The following is a 20,853-nucleotide window of genomic DNA, read 5'->3' as shown; positions in this document are numbered from 1 at the left end:
TTGGGAGGCCTATAAATAGGGACCTTCCCCTCATTTGTAAACCATCCAAGCATTTTTGTAAACACTCTCTCTCAAGCAATACAATTTCTCTTAACTTACTCTCTCTTGTGCTCTTACTTATTTTCTCACTTACTTAGCTTTTGTTGCCTTATTAGGAGCAACACTCGGGGGTAAGCCTTGACTAGCAACCTTTGGGAAGGAAGTTAGTGGGCGCGCATGCATAAGACTAGGGGAGTTAGTCCGCACGTGACAATTAGCTAAAAAAGACAAGTCAATTTTCGAGCCAAAAAACCATGTCCTTAATTACTAAGATAAGATACAAAAGACTTAGATTTAGTCTCTCAATGTGTTTATAGACTTTAACTTTCAAGATTTTGCACATGGAATAGTGGTTAGTTGACCTGATGATGTTAGAGCCAGGCTCGACCCAGCACGGTGCACGGACCAGCACACTTTTGTCCTTATGTTGGCAACCTTTTTGTCTTTTTGTGATACTATATTGTGAACAAATGACAATACTAATACTAACAATGACAAGATAAATATTATCAAGGCAATATTCAAACTAGTATTGACAATATTGTTTTTAGCATTTAATCAACACAAATTCATTTTTATGGTACTAGTTATCTCTATTCTACTACTACTTATATACCATAATGAATCCTCTTTTCAAATTTAATGCCCACCATGCTTCGCAATAATAATTGTTTACTAAAAAAGTTTTGACCAATACCTGAACTTAGTTAGCAATGGAACCTATAGTGTTCTCCAGCTTCCGGCTTTACCAAGATAGCTAACCCCAACCCTGTCTTCCTTAGATCAAGCTCAACACAGATCTAATTCGTGTCCTACCTTAGACCGTAATTTCTACTTAAACAAGTTATATTGTGTTTATGATGAGCTTTTAAACAGCAAAGTAATTCATATGAGATATAAAGGTTCGAGAGGATAGTGTTCCCTCTTGAAAGAAAACTTTTTATTTAATAAGGAAAGATTACAACATTCATATCTTACAATGCACAAACTGAAAGCTTAAATGGACATGAACTTAACTAGAGTTTCTCTACTTTAAGAGAGATGGAGAACATATTTGTCTCTTAAGGAGAGTATTTTTCTCTAGAGGACTCTCTAATGTTTTCAGAGAAATGCTCTAGCTTACTCCTTCAACTATGTTTTTCTTCTTATTCTCTCATCTTTTATATAGCAAAGGATTCTTATTTATTTTCTACCGACATTCATGACTCAGGGAAAAATATTTACTTACTCCCAATGCAAAATTTCAAGTTTTCAAAGTTAATTTGATGCATTAATACTTGATATATGACATCTAATATTTGCTTTTCACTATATTATCTTCTTTACTAATCGTCTAAAATCACCAAATTAAATAATGGTAGGTGTTTGTTATTTGTTAGGATTTAAACAGGGTTGCTATCCTTATGCATGGGTCGAGCTGAGTACTCTATTCATTATATCATGTTCACTTACATACTCCTTTGACCAAATCGCGCGACCAATAGTCTAGAGGGGATTGATTGCCATGGTTCGTTATTATATCTATGTCATTATTAAGCTAGTTCATATTCAATCAATCAATTGATTATTGGATAAAAGTGAAGCTTAGCTCGAAACAATGGCTCATATATTATTGGCCAGGCCACTTAATTAACCCTCGATTATTGTAGACTCGACCTTTGCTTTTCTTATTAATATAAAAGACTCGAGTTATTAGGATATTTCTTTTACATGATTAGGACGACAAACCCATCAAAATTCACAAATTTTAGGTGCACTCGTAAACAGTTAAAACATTTTTTTCGTGTTCCTGAAATTTCATATCAATAGCATAATGTTTAAGCAACAAAAATAACCATAGGGTTGAAAATAAAACAACAACGAACAAATTAACATAGTGTTTATAAGGAGTTCCCTCTAGGGTTTTTTTTATTGATTAAGAGAGTTTTCTAGTTCCTTCTACAATTTTTCCTTTGTAAGGGTTTTGTAGCCTCATTTTTTTTAAAAAAAATAAAGGTTTAATTGTCCTTCATTCTCATTCCTCTGGGTCATTAGAAAATATGATAAATGGAACAAATTGAGTCAATTTTGGATCGAAATTGGGTTCTCTCTCAATAACTTGTGTATAGAATTGGTTCGGGTCGTATTACTGGTCATGTCGATAATAATCAAAATACTCCGTATCTAAGATAATCAAAATATTCTCCGTTTTAACAAAAAAAATCAAAATACTCCATCTAAAGATAATCAAAATTTTGCATTTTAATTTTTTTTTTTATTTAAACAAAATCCCTAAATCTAGGATTTATCTAATCAACATCAACATACTCCATTGCAAGAAAACAACTTTGTGAAAAGAATAAAGAAGTCCCTCGAGTAGGGTTCCTGAAATATTCTCTGTACTAGGGTTCCGTGCTTAACTCTACAAAATTATTAGTGCAATTTAATTCTGTCTTTCCACATAATCAATCAATTTTCCTCTGTTTTGCTCTGTTTGCAATAGATGATCAACTGGTGCACGAGTGGGAGAAGTTGAAACTGACTGAAGAAGAGAATTTTGTCCTTGGTGGCTCGAGTGCTATGACTGATGATGATACTCCGCAACAAAAGATCGATTTATCCCTGGTAGGTAAACTTCTAACTAAGAAAACCTTCAATATTGATGCAATGAAGAGGGTTTTGAAAAACTTGTGGCGAATTGATGAGAACGTAGCAATTAGGTCCGTTGATACCAATTTGTTTATCTTCCAATTCTTCAATGCTGATGATAGGAGGAAAGTATTAGATGGTAAACCTTGGACTTTTGACAATCAGACCCTTCTCTTGAAAGAAATTTGCGCTGACGAACAGCCTTCTGAAATTTCTTTCGATAACTGCCCTTTTTGGATTCGAATTCTCGATGTTCCTTTTGGGAAGCGCTCCTCTTGGTTTGCCAGGGAAGTTGGGAATAGTATTGGTGAGTGTCTTGAAGTGGATGAATCCGATCCTCTCGGGTGGGATGAATATATGAGGGTCAAGGTGATGATCAACATCAATAAACCATTACGGAGGGGAATGAAGATTGCTGTCGATTCGGGGCATACTAAGTGGATTGGGTTCAAGTATGAGCGACTTGGTGATTTTTGTTATTATTGTGGCCGCATTGGTCACAATGATAAGGACTGTAATGAGAAGGATCAATGTACTGATGAATCGCCAATTGTCTTCCAATATGGCCCCTTCTTGGCTGCCTCACCTCACCGTTCGAAGGTGCCTATTGCGGAGAGGGAGATGGAGAAAAAATGGATTGAAAGTATGACAAAAAGAGGTAGAGTGCAACGATCCGATTATAAATGACCCGAGAGCAATTCGTCTTGGACCACCAGGTGCAGCAAGGAAACTACTTTTTTCTTCACCAAAAGCTGACATACCTACCACGCCGAAGCCCAGGTCTGTGTCTTTGGTTGCTGTAGCAGACGAGAGTAGTGGGGCTATGGTGCTACGCCCATCTGTGGTTTGTGAGAAGAGTGTGAAGGCTGCTGATGCTCATACTACAGGGGTGAACGCTGGACATAATACAAAGGATGGGGTTGTGTCAATAAATATGGGAGATGGTGGACTGTTGAAGCATCGTGTGTTAAAGGGGGCCGTGCAACTGACAGATCCAAGACTACGTGATAAGGAGTGCAACATTGGGGCTGAAGCCATGGATACTAGTGAAAGTGGGGAGGGTTGGTCTGTTTCGAAAAAAAGGAATATTGAGGCTTTGAATGTGGCTACCCAGGACTTCCAAGCTCCCAAACCTGAGAAAAAACAGAAACTTTGTGTGAGTAATGTATCTTCTGTTGTTACCGTGTCTAAAGTAGAGGGTCTTGGGGATGTCCAAGCCCTCGAAAAACAATGAAAATATTAAGCTGGAACTGCCACGGGCTTGGCAACCCGCGTGCGGTTAGGTGCCTCCAAGATATGTGTTGGAGGGAGAAGCCAAATATTGTCTTTGTAATGGAGACTATGCTTGATGAAAAAATTCTAAATAAAATAAAAAATCGTTGTGGTTACTCGAATGGTGTTTGTCTTAGTAGTAGTGGAAGGTCGGGGGGTTTGGGGATGTGGTGGAAAGATGTTAATGTTGGGATTGTGTCTTACTCTACTCATCATATTTATACTCATGTATTGGATGATAATAATATTCCTATTTGGAGGGCCATTGGCATTTATGGTTGGCCGGAACAAGCTAACAAACATCAAACATGGTCTCTTATGTCCAATCTCAAAGGTCTCAACGATATTCCATGTGTGATGTTTGGTGACTTTAATGAAATTCTAAGCTTGTCCGAGAAGGAAGGTGGTGTTCCTAGAAGTGAGCGGCTTATGGATGCGTTTCGTGAAGCTATCGACATGTGTGCTTTTCGTGATCTTGGATATAATGGTAGTATGTTCACTTGGGAAAGAGGAAATTCAATGTCAACTTTTGTGAGGGAGCGGCTTGATCGATTTCTAGCAGATGAGGGATGGTGTGCTTTGTTCCCAAATATTTGTGTTCGCCACTTACCAATTCTCAAGCCGGACCATGCTCCAATTTTGTTGTCCACTGAGCAAAGTAGTATTGATGATGGGGGTAGCTCGGGTTTCAAATTCGAATCCTTTTGGTTATCAAATGAAGGCTGCCAGGACACGATCAGTGGGGCTTGGGCTGATTCGGGTGGGCTTAATTTGCGTCATCGGATTGCTGTTTGTGGGGAGAGATTAGCAAGTTGGGCTGCTTTGAAGTTTGGCTCTATCAAGAAGAAAATAAAGAAGGCAGAGAAGAATATGAAGGCATTGAAAGAGGGGCCCATGGACGGTGAGAAATTAGAAAGGTGTCGTACCCTCTCCAGTGAACTTGATTCCTTATACTTGCTTGAAGAGTCATATTGGTTTGCTCGTGCTCGGGCAAATGAGCTCCGTGATGGGGATAAAAATACAAAATATTTCCACCACAAAGCCAGTCAACGCAAAGCTAGAAATAGAATTGCTGGACTTTTTGATGACAACGGAGTTTGGAAGAATAAAAGAGTTGACATTGAAAAGCTGATTGCTGCTTATTTCTCCAATCTTTTTGCCATGAGCTCGCCCACAGGCTATCAGGATGCTATGGGAGGCCTAGACACGGTGGTCACTGATGAGATGAACTCAATCTTGGATAGAGAACCGACGGGAGAAGAAGTAAGACAAGCTCTGTTTCAAATGCATCCCAATAAAGCCCCGGGCCCTGGCGGTATGCATGCATTATTTTTTCAGAAATTTTGGCATATTGTTGGAGCAGATATTATTGCTTATGTGCAGAGTTGGTGGAATGGGAATGTTGATTTGGCTGATATAAATAATACGTGCATTGTGCTTATTCCGAAATGTGATAAACCTACTTTGATTTCGGAATTTAGACCAATTAGTTGTTGCAATGTTATTTATAAAATCATCTCTAAAGTGTTGGCAAATAAACTGAAAAATTTCCTTGGAGATATAATCTCTCCAAACCAGAGTGCTTTTGTCCCGCAGAGGCTTATTACGGATAATGCTATAGTAGCATTCGAAATTTTTCATGCAATGAAGAGAGGAGGTGATGGGAAGGATGGGAATGTGGCGCTAAAACTCGATATGAGCAAAGCATATGATAGGGTGGAATGGGCTTTCTTGGAACATGTGATGATTAAATTGGGGTTTTCTTATAATTGGGTCCATCGTATTATGTGTTGTCTTAATAGCGTCTCTTTCGCTTTTAAGATCAACGGGCAGATCTCGGGGTCTGTGGTTCCATCTAGAGGATTACGCCAGGGTGATCCGATTTCTCCGTACTTATTTCTGTTATGTGCGGATGCTTTTTCGACTCTTATTTCGAGGGCGGCCAAGGACAATTTGATTCATGGTGCTAAAATTTGCAGAAACGCTCCTAGGGTGTCTCATTTATTTTTTGCAGATGATAGTATACTTTTTGCTAGAGCAAATGTGCAAGAATGCTCGGTTATAGCTGACATTATCAGCAAATATGAGAGAGCTTCCGGTCAGAAAGTCAATCTAAGCAAGACAGAAGTTGTTTTTAGCAAAAAAGTGTGTCCGAATCGAAGGCAAGAAATTATTGAGATTTTGGGTGTCCGAGAGGTGGAAAGACATGAAAAATACCTTGGGTTGCCAACTATCATTGGGAGGTCGAAAAAAGCAATTTTTGCTGGGCTAAAGGAGAGACTTTGGAAGAAACTGCAGGGTTGGAAAGAAAAACTGCTCTCGCGTCCAGGTAAAGAGGTTCTTATTAAGGCGGTGGCTCAAGCTATTCCAATGTATATGATGAGTATTTTCAAGCTTCCCGATGGTTTCATTGATCAAATTCATGCCATGCTTGCAAGATTTTGGTGGGGATCATCGGAAACTACGGGTAAGTTGCATTGGCAAAGGTGGGAGCTATTATGTCGCCCGAAAGCTCTTGGAGGGTTGGGGTTCAGAGATCTAAAATGTTTCAATCAAGCTTTGTTGGCAAAACAAATGTGGAGACTTCACCATAACCCGGGAACCCTCATTCACTCGATCCTAAAAGCTAAATATTTTAAGAATTGTGAGGTTCTTAAGGCTCCTTGTGGCTATGATCCAAGCTACGCTTGGAGAAGCATATGGGGTGCAAGGGGTCTTTTATTAGAGGGGCTCAAATGGAGGGTTGGAAATGGGTGTGAAATCAAGGTTTGGGACGAAGCTTGGCTACCAGGGAACTCTTCTGCCATCGTTCCTACTCCTACTGCTACGAGTGATATGGAGCTTAGAGTATGTGATTTAATTAACCATGATTGCGGGGAGTGGGATATTGATGCAATAAAGAGCAATTTTGATGATGGTGATGCTGCCAGAATTCTTGCGATCCCTCTGTCAACTCGAAGCCTCCCTGATAAAATGTTCTGGTGGCCTTCAAAGGACGGTATGTATTCTGTAAAATCTGGCTACTGGTTGGGTAAAAATGTATCGATTGAGCAAGGGCCTGACTTGAGTGATGTTTGGAAGCTGATTTGGTCTATGGGGTGCCCCCCAAAGTTGAAGCACTTTTTATGGCGGGCTTGCAAAGGCTTCTTGGCTGTTAAGGAGCGTCTTTTTCATCGCCACATTGTCTCCGATAAAACGTGTAGTATATGTAATGGCCCTGAGGAGACAATAATTCATGCCACATTCGATTGCAACGCGGCTGCTGAAATCTGGGCTGCTAGTCCATTACAAAATCAGGTACTATCTGCCCCTGCTACTAGCTTTGTGGAACGCTTTCTATGGTGCTCAAAAAATTTTTCGAGGGACGATCTCCTATCTATGGCTACGCTAGCTTGGGCATCCTGGCATTGTAGAAATAAGGGTGTGTTTGAGCATGAGAGCTTTAATGCGGTTGATGTTGCTAGAGGTTGGATGAATTATGTGCGAGTTAGCAATGAATATATAGCGAAAGTCACCAACAGGGCTGCTGCTGTGGTGTGTCGTGCCCCGAGCTCTTGGAGCTGCCCGAATGCAGGTATGGTGAAGGTTAATTGTGACGCACATATTGGAGCAAACACAAGGCTGGGAGTGGTTATAAGAAGCGAGCAGGGTGGTATTCTTGCTGCTGCAGTACGCCAGGTGGGAGCAGGTTGGGAGGTGAATGTTGCAGAAGCTACAACTTGTAGGTTTGGTTTGCAATTGGCAAAGAGATTGGGTTTTACAGAGGTGCTTCTTGAATCTGACGCCGAGCAAGTGGTGAAGGCAGTTAAGTCCAAAGCAAAGGGTTTCTCACCTATTTTCTTAATTTATGATGATATAAATAGCTTGGCTTCATGTTTTAATTATTTTTCGTTCTCTCATATTAAGCGTGCGGGTAATACTCTAGCCCATCACATTGCTAGATGGGATACTAGAGGATGTAATGAATTTGTATCTCTTGGGTCTTTTCCCCAAAGCTTGATCACTTTGGCGGAAATTGATCTACTTTAATGAAATTCGCAGCTTAGTTTAAAAAAAAAAAAAAGAAAACAACTTTGTGATGACCCCACCAAGAATAACAATTAACAAACACGCTTTCAAAAACACTTCCTCCCTCCACTAACCCAATTCCCAACGGTCATTTCCTTTTCCCCAAATTCAATCACATAAACCCTAACCAAACAAACACCTTCTTCCCCACCAATCTTCGTTACCGTTTTCCCCCTTTCCCCTTTTTCTGTTCATTAAACGCTCCTCCATTTTCTCTCTCCTCCCCAATTCTTGTCTGAATCTTTTCAAACCATGAAAGTTCTCAATTAACTCAAAAAATTTTCTCTGAAAACTCAATTTCGTCGCTTTTCTTTTCGATCATCTTTTTCACTGTGTTTTCTTACAATGGGTTGTTTTCTTGGGTGTTTTGGTTCTTCCAAGGATGAATCAAAGCGTCGGAAAAATACCCATTTTGTTTCTCATCAAAACCCACCTACTCAGGTTTGTAAGCTCACTCTTTATAATTTGTTGAAATCTTTTGATCTTTATTCATGATTTATTTTTGTTGTTGATTATTTGATTTATTTTCTTTGTTTGTTGTAGGATGTTCGAAATCAGTATAATCCTGTTTATCCTACTCCCAATTCGTTTCCTAATCGAGAATTTTTTGACAACCCAATTGATCTTCAAGTTCCTAAATCTTGGTGAGTATCCCCCCCCTCCCCCCCCCCCCCCACCCCCCCCCCCCACCCCCCCCCCCCCCCACAGGGTTAATGATCATGTTCGCTTAATTTTGTTGCTTGAATTTCACCATCTTGTCAGTATTTTGGCTCAATTTCGTAAAGGGTTTCTGTATCATATTAGGGTTTTTTTTTTGAATTGTACTTTTTTATTTATTTATTTTTATTATTATTTTTTTTTTTTATTGTTTTGGGGAAGGGGGAAAAATTGTGTTAGTACTAATTTTTGTGGGTTTAACTAATTTATGTCTAGTTGCTGTCTGTATTTTACTAGTGATTTTGTTGTTAATTTGCAATTGATGGTTTTTGATTATGATTGTGTGCTGTTTTGATGTTCTGTAGTGTTAAGGTAGTGGTGAAGGAACAATTCAGCTTAACTGATAAGTAAGTTTTTGGGCAGTTCTCTGTTTTTTCCCCACAATTTGTTCCGAAATGATACTGATTTCGGTTTTATTCCTTGGTATTGTTGGGTTTGCGGTGTTTTAATTAGGTTTTGTGGGTTATTGTATATAGGAATAAGCTAGAGGATCAATTGAGCTTGGGGATACATAAGAAAGTTACCTTCGATTCAGATGTTAAGCCAGAGGAGCATTTGAGTTTGGGGTCACGAAAGAAAGTCACCTTCGATTCAGATGTGAAGCCAGAGGAACAGTTGAGTTCAGGGTCACAAAAGAAAGTCACCTTCGATTCAGATCATAAGCCAGAGGAACAGTTGAGTTCAGGGTCACAAAAGAAAGTGACCTTTGATTCAAATGTTAAGCCGGAGGAACAGTTGAGTTTGGAGACAGTAAACAAAGTCAGCTTGGACTTAAATGTTAAGCCAGAGGAACAATTGAGTTCTGGTATACAAAAGAAAGTCACGTTCGATGCAAATGTAAGTCCAGAGGAACAATTGAGTTCAGGTACACGAAAGAGAGTCACCTTTGATTCAAATGTTAAAGAATATGAGCATATACCCTATGCTGAGCCACCGGAGAATATGGTTGAGAGTGAAATGGGAGGTGAGAATGTGGTTGATGAATGTAGTATGAAACCACCCAAATTATCTTCAGTGTCTGAAGGTAGTTCGACTTTGTCCAGTTTGGGGTCATTCCCTCCAAATCACAGGTATCAAAATTGTAGAGAAAGTGATGATGAAGATGAAGAACTTGACTGTCAAGTAAGTGATTTGGATGACGATGAAGATGAAGATGAAGATGATGAGGTCTATGATGATGAATACAGTGATGATGAGTACCATCTGAGAGAAGTCCAAGACTTTTCTTGTTCATCTGTGGAATCAAGGACTAAAAGTTCTGGGACATGCTTTGTCGATGATGGGCACAATGATCACATGGATCATGATTCTCTGGAGAGAGGAGCTGTAACTCCTGTAGTGTTCAACCGTGGTGCTCGAGACAGGTCTGGCTATGTTCATTCAGTGTTGAATCCTGTTGAGAACACTGCACAATGGAAATATGTAAAAGTAAAAGGACCACCACTAATGAAAGAGCAGAAGGAGAACTATGTAGTGGATCTAAGCTTTCAGCAATCTTCATCAAAGTCTAAACCAAAATCTGATGAACCTGAAAGTGACCGTGAAGTAGCAGTTGATGCCAGCCTATCTACATGGATAATTTCTGCCCAGATGACACCACCTAGCAAGGCTGCACCCATAAACTTGGAACCACTATTATCTGGGGCAAGTGCATCTTCACATGGTTCTAATTCTGTGAGAAGTCAGGAGGAAAGGCCTATTTTGGGCGCCTTAACAGTTGAAGAGCTTAAGCAATTATCTGCCACTTCTTCCCCAAGAAAATCACCTTGTCGAAGCCCAGATGAAAGGCCATTACTTGGCACCGTTGGGGTGCACTGGAATGATAGAACCCCTGTTGAAGACTATGGTTCAGTCTCTTCGTTTAAAGGGATACCAAATACTACTAGCAAATATAGAGAGGTATACATGTAATGAGCTTACGGGATCTGTTTTGCCCATGAAAAAATTCTCAGGGTACTGATGGATTCTACAATATTGCAGGATAACAGGGTGAATTGGCATTCTACTCCTTTCGAAACTAGGCTGGAGAGAGCTTTGAACAAAGGTGCTGCTGAGAGTCATGCTAGCCGTCGTGTGTGTTTATAGAGCGTATATGGTTTCCTATTGGGATGGGAAAGTATATGTGAAATACTGATATCCTTGAAAATGTGTTGATTTACTTCATTTGTTCCTCTTGCTTTGTGATATATATATATGCTGCAAATACATCATACTGTGAATTTTGCTGAGGTTGTCATTTACCACTGTCTCTGTGTGTGTTTGTGGAGTGGTAAATAGGCCTATAGCTGGTTGTAATTCTTCATTGGTTTGTTAATATAGCCAATAATGTAGTGTCTTGTTTAATCATTTTTTTCTTCAATTTTTTTTGTTTGCTGTTGCATAACTGTATAATCCTCTTTAATGGTCTGTAGTGAGTGTTTCTATAGTACTTGAACTCGGGTAGAGTTGACACAGATACATTTGGTCTACGCGTTAGATTGGTTGTTATATAATATTTTTCTTTTCAAGTTCTAGGTTTCTGGAGATGAGGGTATAGTTAGAACACTTAGACGTAGTTGTGACTTGTGAGGGATGTTTTAACACTCGTAAGTCGTAACAATGATAATTGATTGCAGCTTTCCCTTCCAACACGCACTTCAAAGTGTTGAGGATCCAACATGAATACTTGTAGTTAAATACAGGGTCTAAGGAGTATACAACAATTTAATATTCTCTGACTTTGAGATCTATTTATGTATGAACATGAGGTGCTCTCTTGTTAATATGGCTGCCGCTTGTTAACTTTTGAAGACTATTTTATCCTCACAAGTCTTATCCAACCAGCTATTCTTCATAGTATAATTAAATTTTAAATCCTTACCAGGGAACATTTGGTAAAAAGAATGACTTTTTTGGGTGTAACATCAACTTGGCTCAAATTATTCCGGCTCAACTGTCAACCAATTAATCAAGGTAGAAAAAGACATGATTTTGAACTTATAATGCCATGAAATTTGGATGATGGTTTATAGTTTCATACCTAAATCACTCATCGAATCAATTTTGGTTGTATTAAATTATCAAGTATAAGATCCTCTCTTCTTGAATTGACGGTTTGAATATGTATGGGAAAATAAGAACATCTTTTGAGATTTTATTTATTTTAATTTATTTATATACATTATATTTAGTGTTTTAATCTTAAGATATAAAATGTATGAAAAAAAAATTAGTAAAAAATACAAAGTAACAAGGGATATTATTCTACGAAATGATATGACCATTAGTGAAAAATAGAGTTTAAGTAACACGGGATATTATTTTAAGAAATGATGTGACCATTAGTGAAAAATAGAGTTGAAGTTATTAGCACGAGTTGAACGACAGTGATGGCTTAGGCTAGATGAAGTTTTGGTTCTTTAAGAAGTGTCAAGAAGTGATATGGTTCGAAAAGTAAATACAAAGTAGCAAAACAAGTCTTAAATGGCATAAGCCAACATTCCAATATCTTATAGATCTAGATTAAAACAGGTTTATACTAATCTTTTTATACAAGGGGCTGAACATAATCCAAAAGAAGAAATGGTCAAAGAAAATTGCAACTTGACAGTATTTAAATTATAACACAGCTAGATATTTCAGCAATTCAAGGTCTATATGAACATGATAAATTTCATCTATTATACAATGCATAGTTGACCATTCCCTATTATAATACTATAAAGATTACATCAGTCAAAATGAAAATGCATGAATAATTGAATACTATTCTATATTCATCTTTAAATTCAAACCCAGAATTTATTTGTACCAAAAATAAGGGGAACAAAAAACCCATATCTCTTTCTTTTGTTTCTTCAAATGGGTCACAAAATATTTCTGATTTCTTTCATATTTTTAGCACTGAATTTTGATTCTATTTCAGAAGCAACATTGACTGAAGCACAAGCACTTATTAGGTGGAAAAATTCCTTATCTCCTATACCTGATTCTCTTCTTTCATGGAGACTTTCAGATGCACAAAACCTCTGTAATTGGACTGGCATTGTCTGTAACAGTGTTACTTCTGTCAGAAACATCAGTTTAAGCAGTCAAGATCTTTCTGGGAGTCTCAGCAGCTTCAATTTCAGTGCATTTCCAAATTTAGAAAGTTTGGTTCTTGACAGCAACAATCTTGAAGGTCAAATCCCATTAACTGTTGGTAATCTTTCTAAGCTTGCTTACTTAGATCTTAGCACCAATTACTTTGATGGGTTTATTCCTCAAGATGTCGGTCGATTGTCAGAACTTGTGCATCTTAATCTGTCTAATAATAATCTGAACAATACTATTCCTGTTGAACTTAGTAGTTTGGGGAGGTTAAGGTTGTTAGATATTGGAGCTAATTATCTTGAAACTCCTGATTGGTCTATGTTTAGTCCTATGCCTTTGTTAACCCACTTGAGTTTTGGGCTTAATGAGTTAACTGGGGAGTTTCCTAGGTTCATTTTTAGGAGCAGGAACTTGACTTACCTTGATTTGTCTTTTAACCATTTAACTGGGTTGATCCCAGATTCTCTTTTTACTAGTCTTCCAAATCTTCAGTACCTTGATCTTACTAATAACTCATTCAGTGGATCAATATCAACCAACATTTCTAAGTTATCAAGTTTAACTGAGCTTCATTTGGGTTCGAACCAGCTTTCTGGTACAATCCCTGATGATATCGGTTTGATCTCTGGGCTCAAAGTTATGGAGCTGCATAGTAATCTTCTTTCTGGTAGCATTCCTTCTTCCATTGGCCAACTTAGGAACCTAGAGAAATTCGATGTTCATTCGAACATATTGAACTCTAGTATTCCCTCTGAGCTTGGCTTATGTATAAACCTTACTTTTTTTGCTGCTGCTGGGAATTCTTTAACCGGGAAATTGCCAGTGTCCTTGAGCAATCTTAGGAAAATATCAGCTCTTGGTTTATCTGAAAACATTCTGTCTGGTGAAATCTCCCCTTATTTTCTTAGCAATTGGACCGAGTTGGTTTCCTTGCAAATTCAGAACAATAATTTCAGTGGGATTGTCTCACCAAAACTAGGTCAACTGTCAAAACTTCAGGTTCTTTTCCTTTACAATAACAGTTTCACTGGTACTATACCCTCAGAGATAGGTAAACTGAACAATCTGGTAGATCTTGATTTTTCGACAAACCAACTTTCAGGATCAATTCCTTTAACCATTGGAAACTTAGGCAACCTCTCAACCTTACAACTATTCTCTAACAATCTCACTGGAAGAATTCCACCAGAGATGGGGAATCTCACGTCGTTGACTGTACTTGATATTAATTCTAATCAACTCTATGGCGAGTTACCTGAAACCTTGTCACACCTCACAAATTTACAAATTTTTTCTGTGTTCACCAACAATTTTACAGGGGAAATCCCACAAAATTTTGGTGAACATAGCCTTTCTCTTACCAATGTTAGCTTTTCAAACAACAGTTTCTCTGGGGAATTGCCTTCTAGGTTGTGCAGTGGATTCAAGCTTGAGCTCTTAACAGTTAACGGCAACAACTTCACTGGCAAGGTTCCTGATTGTTTGAGGAATTGCACAGGATTAACTAGAGTCCGTATGGATGGAAATCAGTTCAATGGGAATATATCAGAAGCATTCGGTGTATACCCAAATCTCACTTTCATCAGCCTAAGCGAAAATCAGTTTGTTGGTGAGATCTCACCCAAGTGGGGAGAATGTGGAAATCTGACAAACTTCCAGTTTGACAGTAACAATCTTTCAGGGGCAATACCAGCAGAGCTTCAGAAGCTGCATAATTTGCGTGTTCTAACTCTTGATTCAAATGAACTAAGTGGGACAATACCTGCTGAATTGGGAAATTTAAGTTTGTTGATCAACCTTAATATGAGCGGGAATCACTTGGAGGGAGATATTCCGAAAAGCATTGGCAAGCTGCAGAATCTTCAGTATCTTGATTTATCAGCAAATAATCTGTCAGGGGAAATCCCTCGAGAACTTGGGGATTGTGGTAGTATACTGAGCTTGAAATTGAATCAGAATGGCTTATCAGGAAACATACCAGAAGAGCTCAGCAACTTGGATGAAATTCAAGTTATGTTGGATTTGAGCAGCAACTCTCTTTCTGGCCCAATCCCTCAAGACCTTGACAAGCTCACTTCCTTGGAGAAACTCAATCTCTCCCACAACTCTCTCTCAGGGGCAGTCCCACCATCACTATCGAACATGCTTAGCTTACAATCTCTCGATTTATCCTACAACAACTTGTCAGGTTCAGTCCCCAGTGCAAGATTTTTCCAAAATGGGCTGTACATGGGAAATTCTGGCCTTTGTGAATGCAACAGGAATACCCACCTGTGACCGCATCAAGTCTCACAACAACCACAAAAAAGTTGTTATTGCTGTTGTGGTACCAATTGCCTCCCTTCTTCTCCTTGCAGTTTGTGTAGTTGCATTATGTTTATGTTGCAGAAAGATCAAACAGAGAGATATAGAGAGCAAAACTTTTTCAGACACAAGCGATTCAGAGTCTTTGATATGGGGGACAGAAGGAAGGTTTACCTTCCGAGAAATTGTCAAGGCCACTGATGACTTCAGTGAATTTTACTGCATTGGGAAAGGTGGTTTTGGCAGTGTATATAGGGCATCTTTGATGTCAGGTCAGATAGTTGCTGTCAAGAAGCTCAACATGTCAGATTCTAGTGACATCCCCTTGGCAAATAAAAAAAGCTTCGAGAATGAGATAAGGGCATTGACTGAGGTTAGACACCGGAATATAATCAAGTTATATGGTTATTGCTCTAGAAAAGGCTCTATGTATTTGGTCTATGACTATGTTGAAAGGGGCAGTTTGGGAAATGTGCTATACAGTAAAGAAGCCAAAGAAGGACTAGGGTGGGAAAGAAGAGTGAATACTGTAAGAGGGTTAGCTCATGCAGTTGCTTATTTGCACCATGATTGCACCCCACCTATTGTTCACCGTGACATATCCATAAACAATGTCTTGCTTGATGATGACTTTGAGCCTCGACTATCAGATTTTGGCACAGCGAAGATTCTCAGCACAGATGCATCTAGCTGGACCACAGTTGCTGGTTCTTATGGATATATGGCCCCTGGTAATTCTCAAACTTGTCTTCCATATTCATTGATTTTTCAAATTCTATCAATCCTAATATTAGATTCTTTTGGTGAAATTTCTTAAGATCACCTTTTTCATATGTAGCTAGCATAATCTATTAATCTGTTCAGTCTAGGTAATATCGATTTACACATGATCATTATGTGCATTTGATATAGATACACGAAAACTTATGAAGATTTTAACCTTCACTATAGAATTTGTATTTCATATTTGGTCATATTTCTGCATTTGACATTTATTCACATAGGCCTCTAAAGAATATGCTATCATATTAGTCATATATGTTCAGTGTCTGGTAATTTTGTTCTTGGAAATCTAGTTTTTTGTGGTTGAACATGTTCCTGCATCTGACATAAATCATCTTATCATTGTTTCCCCTTTGCAGAGTTGGCTCTGACAATGAAAGTGACGGAAAAGTGTGATGTTTATAGCTATGGAGTGGTGTCACTAGAGGTTATGATGGGGAAGCATCCAGGAGAACTTCTAACCTCATTATCTTCTGTAGCTGAGAAGCGCGATGCACTACTGAAAGACATTTTAGACCAAAGTCTCTCACCACCTACAGGACATACAGCAGAGGAAGTGGTAACTGCAGTCACATTAGCTCTATTATGCACCGGTACAGAGCCAAATTCGCGGCCTACAATGCGTTATGTTGCACAAGAACTATCTGCTCGGACACACAATTATCTCTCTGAGCCCTTTGAAAGTGTAACACTAGGCAAACTGAATGCTAATCATCCAAGATGATCAGTTAAAGAGGTGATGACAACTTAACTTGCTGAATCTCTCTTATGAGTTTTTGAGTTGATTATTTCACTTGTTATATAAACACTCAGTTTCAGATAGAGCATACAGAAAAATTATGTATATTTTGCATTTTTGCAACATACATATTACATTGTACATATGCTTTTACTCTTTGTATATATTCTTATTCAATACAAAGTATAATGAATTTTATTGGCCGATCCTCTCCTTTTTTGCTATACTATAATTTTTTCTTTTCATTTTCTAGGCTTTAGAAAGAGCTATTGTAATAATGATCAATGAGTTATTGTGTTAAGTTATGTTACTCGGACTCGGATGTCCGACATGGATACGCGTCCGAGTGTCTGATCCGGCTATTTTGTGAAAAAATTCTAATGAATTGTCTAAGTGTCATACGCAAAGGTATCGAGGATATGACACTGGTAATTGAGGTAAAATGAAAAGTCCGAATAACATAAGTATTAAGTGATCAATTCTCCTCAATACTCCATGCTCGTACGGTGTTTGTCAAAATGCCCAAGAGAACCGATGCTCAGGTAAGCCTTAAATGTATGTACTTATAATATTTTTTCCCTTGGTACAATTGCACAAATTTACAAGACTACACTGCAATTGCACGAAGCTGTCGTAGTGGTTGAATGTGATTCTTGTTCATGGAACTAAGTACCAAGTATGGAAGAGTACTTGGAATGCTGAAGTTTTGTACTCCTTCTATCCCTAAAAGAACGACCCTTTTGTCCAAATTTTAGTCTCAAAATGTTCATTCTATTTACATTATAATACCATCCAATTTACAATAATATTTGTGCAAAATTAGCTTCTCATATAAATTTTGTTTTTTTCATGTACTTTTATTACTATGTACTTTCTCTCTCTATTTTTCAATGTACTTTTATTATCTTTCACGTACACTTGTTCCATTTAAGTTTCTTTACCCGAGAAAACTCTCCAAAAGGGTCGTTCTTTTATGGACGGACAGAGTATTCTTTAACTGTTAAGAATTCGTGGCACACCCCCACCACCTGTGGCCATGTGAACAACTATAATCCATAATGAATGGGGATGTATTTAACCTCGTGGATCAATTATTATGAATTTCTAAATATTTGTGGACTAATGTATCCATCATAACAACACAACAACAAAGACTTTTGTTAATTAACCATTGACTTAACAACAAAGACTTTTGTTAATTAACCATCGACTTTTGTTACATGTGAGCAATACTACCTCCGTTTCTTATTATGTGCAATAAAGGTGCTCCGTATTACTTGTGAGATATAAAGAAACGAAGGTAGTACAATTCTTGCACTAGTATATTAACCAAGGAGTTACTAAAATCTAAGTTCTTAAAAACCACCTCCCAAACCTTTGGAATTCACGCCTCATTGTTACTGCACCATAAAGGAAAGTAAGCTCTACTTCTTGTGAAGTTGAATCATGGTAAAACATCAGCTTTTCTTTCTTTGCTTCTTTTTTCTTGCACATTTTTTAAGTCTAACATCAGCAAAAACAATAGCAGAAGTGCAGGCACTAGTCCATTGGAAAAACTCCTTGTCTGATCCTTATTCACTCAAATCATGGAGACTTTCCGATGCCCAAAGTCTTTGCAGCAACTGGACTGGCATTGTTTGTGACAACCTTAATTCTCTCACCAATATCAACCTGAACAATCAATTCCTCAGAGGCACACTCAGCAGCCTTGACTTCAGTGCTTTTCCTAAACTTACAGGCTTATCCCTGTATAGCAACCAGCTGCAGGGTCAAATCCCGCCAAGCATTGGTAATCTTTCTCAACTTAGGGCATGTTCATATTTACTGAATTGAGCTGAATTGAACTGAACTGAACTGATTGGAACTGAACTGAACTGAACTGAACTGATTGGAACTGAACCGAACTGAACTGAATTGAATTGAGCTGAAATGAATATTTTATGTGAGAGAGAAATTAAGAGCTGAACTGAACTGAACTGATTGGAACTGAACTGAACTGATTGGAACTGAACTGAACTGAAATTAAGTAAATGTGAACAGACCCTTACTCACTTACATCTCAGCACTAACATGTTTGTAGGTTCTATACCTGCTGAATTCGGTCACTTATTACAGCTCGAGTATCTGAACCTGTATAATAATGATATAGCTGATACAGTTCCTGTTGAACTTGGTAAATTGTTGAGATTAAGTTACTTAAATATTGGATCAAATAAGCTTAGCAGTCCTGACTGGTCAAAGTTTGCTACGATGCATTCGTTGACCCACTTGAATTTTGGGTACAATAATTTTAATGGAGAGTTTCCAAATTTCATATTTAGCAGCAGGAACCTGACTTACCTCGATGTCTCAAATAATAAATTTAGTGGGGTGATCCCATAATCATTTTATACTAGTCTTCCCAAGCTTCAGTTTCTTGATCTTAGTTATAATTCGTTTTGGGGGCATATCTCATCTAATATATCCAAGCTTTCTAGCCTAACTGAACTTCATCTCAGCTCAAATCATATAAATGGTTCCATCCCTGAGAGCATTGGCTCAATTTCTAGCCTCAAACTTGTCGAGTTGTTCACTAATGCACTAACTGGGAGGATTCCTTCTTCGATAGGCCAGCTTAAGAACCTCAATAGTCTTGATCTTCGTTGGAATGGATTGAATTCTATGATTCCTTCTGAGCTTGGTTTGGGCTATGTGGCTCAACAATTGTCAGCTCGAACAAACGATCAGATGTCAGAGCCCTTTGGAGCCATTACACTTAATTGTATGTTAAGTCATCAAAGTTGAAGAATCAAAAGAAGACAGTTCGACTTTGGTGACTGATTCTGTGTTATTGTTAGTCTATACACTGGCAACTTCCTTTATAATACAAGCTGCCTTGTTGCAGTTTCTTCAATTAATCATCTCATTAGATGTGTTTTCTTTCCACTTACATAGATTGATTGCAATTGTATAACCCTTCAACCCGAGAATACATACTTATTTAGTTTGAAAGGCATTGTAAATATAATCATATCTTTTGAGTTGTGACATTCTAAGTACACATAGAATCACACAATTAATGATAACGTAGAGGCATACATCTTAAAAAACGAATTAATGTATAAAATTATGGCCCAAAAATTAATAAAAAGCTCATACAATGGGAGCGTCATGACAAATATAAGTACTCAATGCATAATAAACTAACATAAACTTTATAGAGTTATCCACAAAATGGAATGTGTTTTTGTTTATTCTACTCCATCCATTCCTATTTAAATTTATAGAGTTAGGATCAAAATGAGAATTTTACAATATTACTCTGTAAGCTCTATTGTTGAAGTAATGCAATTGGGGTTGATGGGAGAGAGATACAATCTGTTTATTTGTTATTGCTAAGGATCCTTATTGATGTTGTGCATACTTTTAGCAAAAGGCATTCCTTTTGGTGAAGAGGAAAGAATCCCCCCGCACGGCTTGTGTGCAATTCAACTGACACCTATCTATAAATATAACTAAAGTAATTATCGCTAATGTCATTACTTTCCACATGTCAATCTCTTATCTATAGGTATTATAGTCTTTTCATATTATAAGTGAGGAATATTTGCATAATTTGCAACAAAACTTAATTGGATGGACTTTTAACTGATGTTAACCTTCATCTTCTTCTTTCTCCTTCCTCACACCCACCTTGAACTTGTTCTTCCTCCCACTCATCTTGAAGCTACTTCGACTCGGACATCACCAACACCAACATCTTCTTCTTCATCCCTCCCCCGTTCACCATTGAAGCTAAGATTCATCACTGGCAACCCGTACTTGATTCGTTAATATGGCAGATCAACTTGGATTAACTGTAAAGTCACACTTTAAACAAAGAAATTTCAGTAGTGGTTGAATTTGGAACTAAGTACCAAGTATTGATTTTCATGTATTGGCATCCATTTAACCATCTTGGTATTATTTTCGACGTAATTTAAGTACTTGGAATGCTCAAGTTTTGTATTATTTAACTAAGTCGGTTTCAGTGCTGAATGTTTCTAAGTTGAATTGCTCTTAGCATTATGCATCTCAACTAAATTCTGTGTTTTTCTAGATTTAATTAAAGAACATGTTAAGTAATTAGTATTTCTAATTTAATCAGATGTATTAACCATTCAAATGAGTGTGAATGAATGGATTGAATTCTAAGAAGTCAGCTGCACAAATGGGCACAGCTCGTATTCTGCTGTCCATGGCTGTTCAGAATG

At 37.9% G+C, this 20,853-nt stretch overlaps 2 protein-coding genes and 1 pseudogene across 3 annotated transcripts; all 3 read left to right on the top strand.

Moving 5' to 3' along the window:
* Positions 1–3,999: 3,999 nt before the first annotated feature.
* LOC145570911 (uncharacterized) lies at positions 4,000–7,968 on the top strand. Its single transcript, XM_081630032.1, has one exon. The coding sequence runs from the start codon at positions 4,000–4,002 to the stop codon at positions 7,966–7,968; it is 3,969 nt and encodes a 1,322-aa protein (XP_081486158.1).
* Positions 7,969–9,018: 1,050 nt separating this feature from the next.
* On the top strand, positions 9,019–11,084 carry LOC145570910 (uncharacterized). Its single transcript, XM_081630031.1, has 3 exons — positions 9,019–9,071; positions 9,201–10,623; positions 10,705–11,084. The coding sequence occupies exons 1-3, from the start codon at positions 9,019–9,021 to the stop codon at positions 10,807–10,809; spliced, it is 1,581 nt and encodes a 526-aa protein (XP_081486157.1). The 3' UTR covers positions 10,810–11,084.
* LOC145570909 (uncharacterized) lies at positions 10,817–16,819 on the top strand (annotated as a pseudogene). The gene is made up of 3 exons (XR_014096556.1): positions 10,817–10,840; positions 12,502–15,830; positions 16,242–16,819. The product of XR_014096556.1 is annotated as an uncharacterized LOC145570909 (transcript).
* Positions 16,820–20,853: the final 4,034 nt, after the last annotated feature.

This window comes from Chenopodium album, chromosome 12 (assembly GCF_948465745.1).
Source record: "Chenopodium album chromosome 12, dcCheAlbu1.1, whole genome shotgun sequence".
Taxonomy (NCBI): Eukaryota; Viridiplantae; Streptophyta; class Magnoliopsida; order Caryophyllales; family Amaranthaceae; genus Chenopodium; species Chenopodium album.
Note: the sequence above shows the minus strand (reverse complement) of the source record. Positions and strands in the feature narration are given on the sequence as shown.

What these genes read in the sequence shown, in the direction of transcription:
- LOC145570911 (XM_081630032.1), top strand. Translation starts at nt 4,000, where the DNA reads ATGGAGACTATGCTTGATGAAAAAATTCTAAATAAAATAAAAAATCGT.
- LOC145570910 (XM_081630031.1), top strand. Translation starts at nt 9,019, where the DNA reads ATGTTCTGTAGTGTTAAGGTAGTGGTGAAGGAACAATTCAGCTTAACT. An exon ending in CAATTCAGCTTAACTGATAA is followed by an intron (nt 9,072 to 9,200) that starts GTAAGTTTTTGG and finishes TATTGTATATAG; the next exon opens with GAATAAGCTAGAGGATCAAT. An exon ending in CTACTAGCAAATATAGAGAG is followed by an intron (nt 10,624 to 10,704) that starts GTATACATGTAA and finishes ACAATATTGCAG; the next exon opens with GATAACAGGGTGAATTGGCA.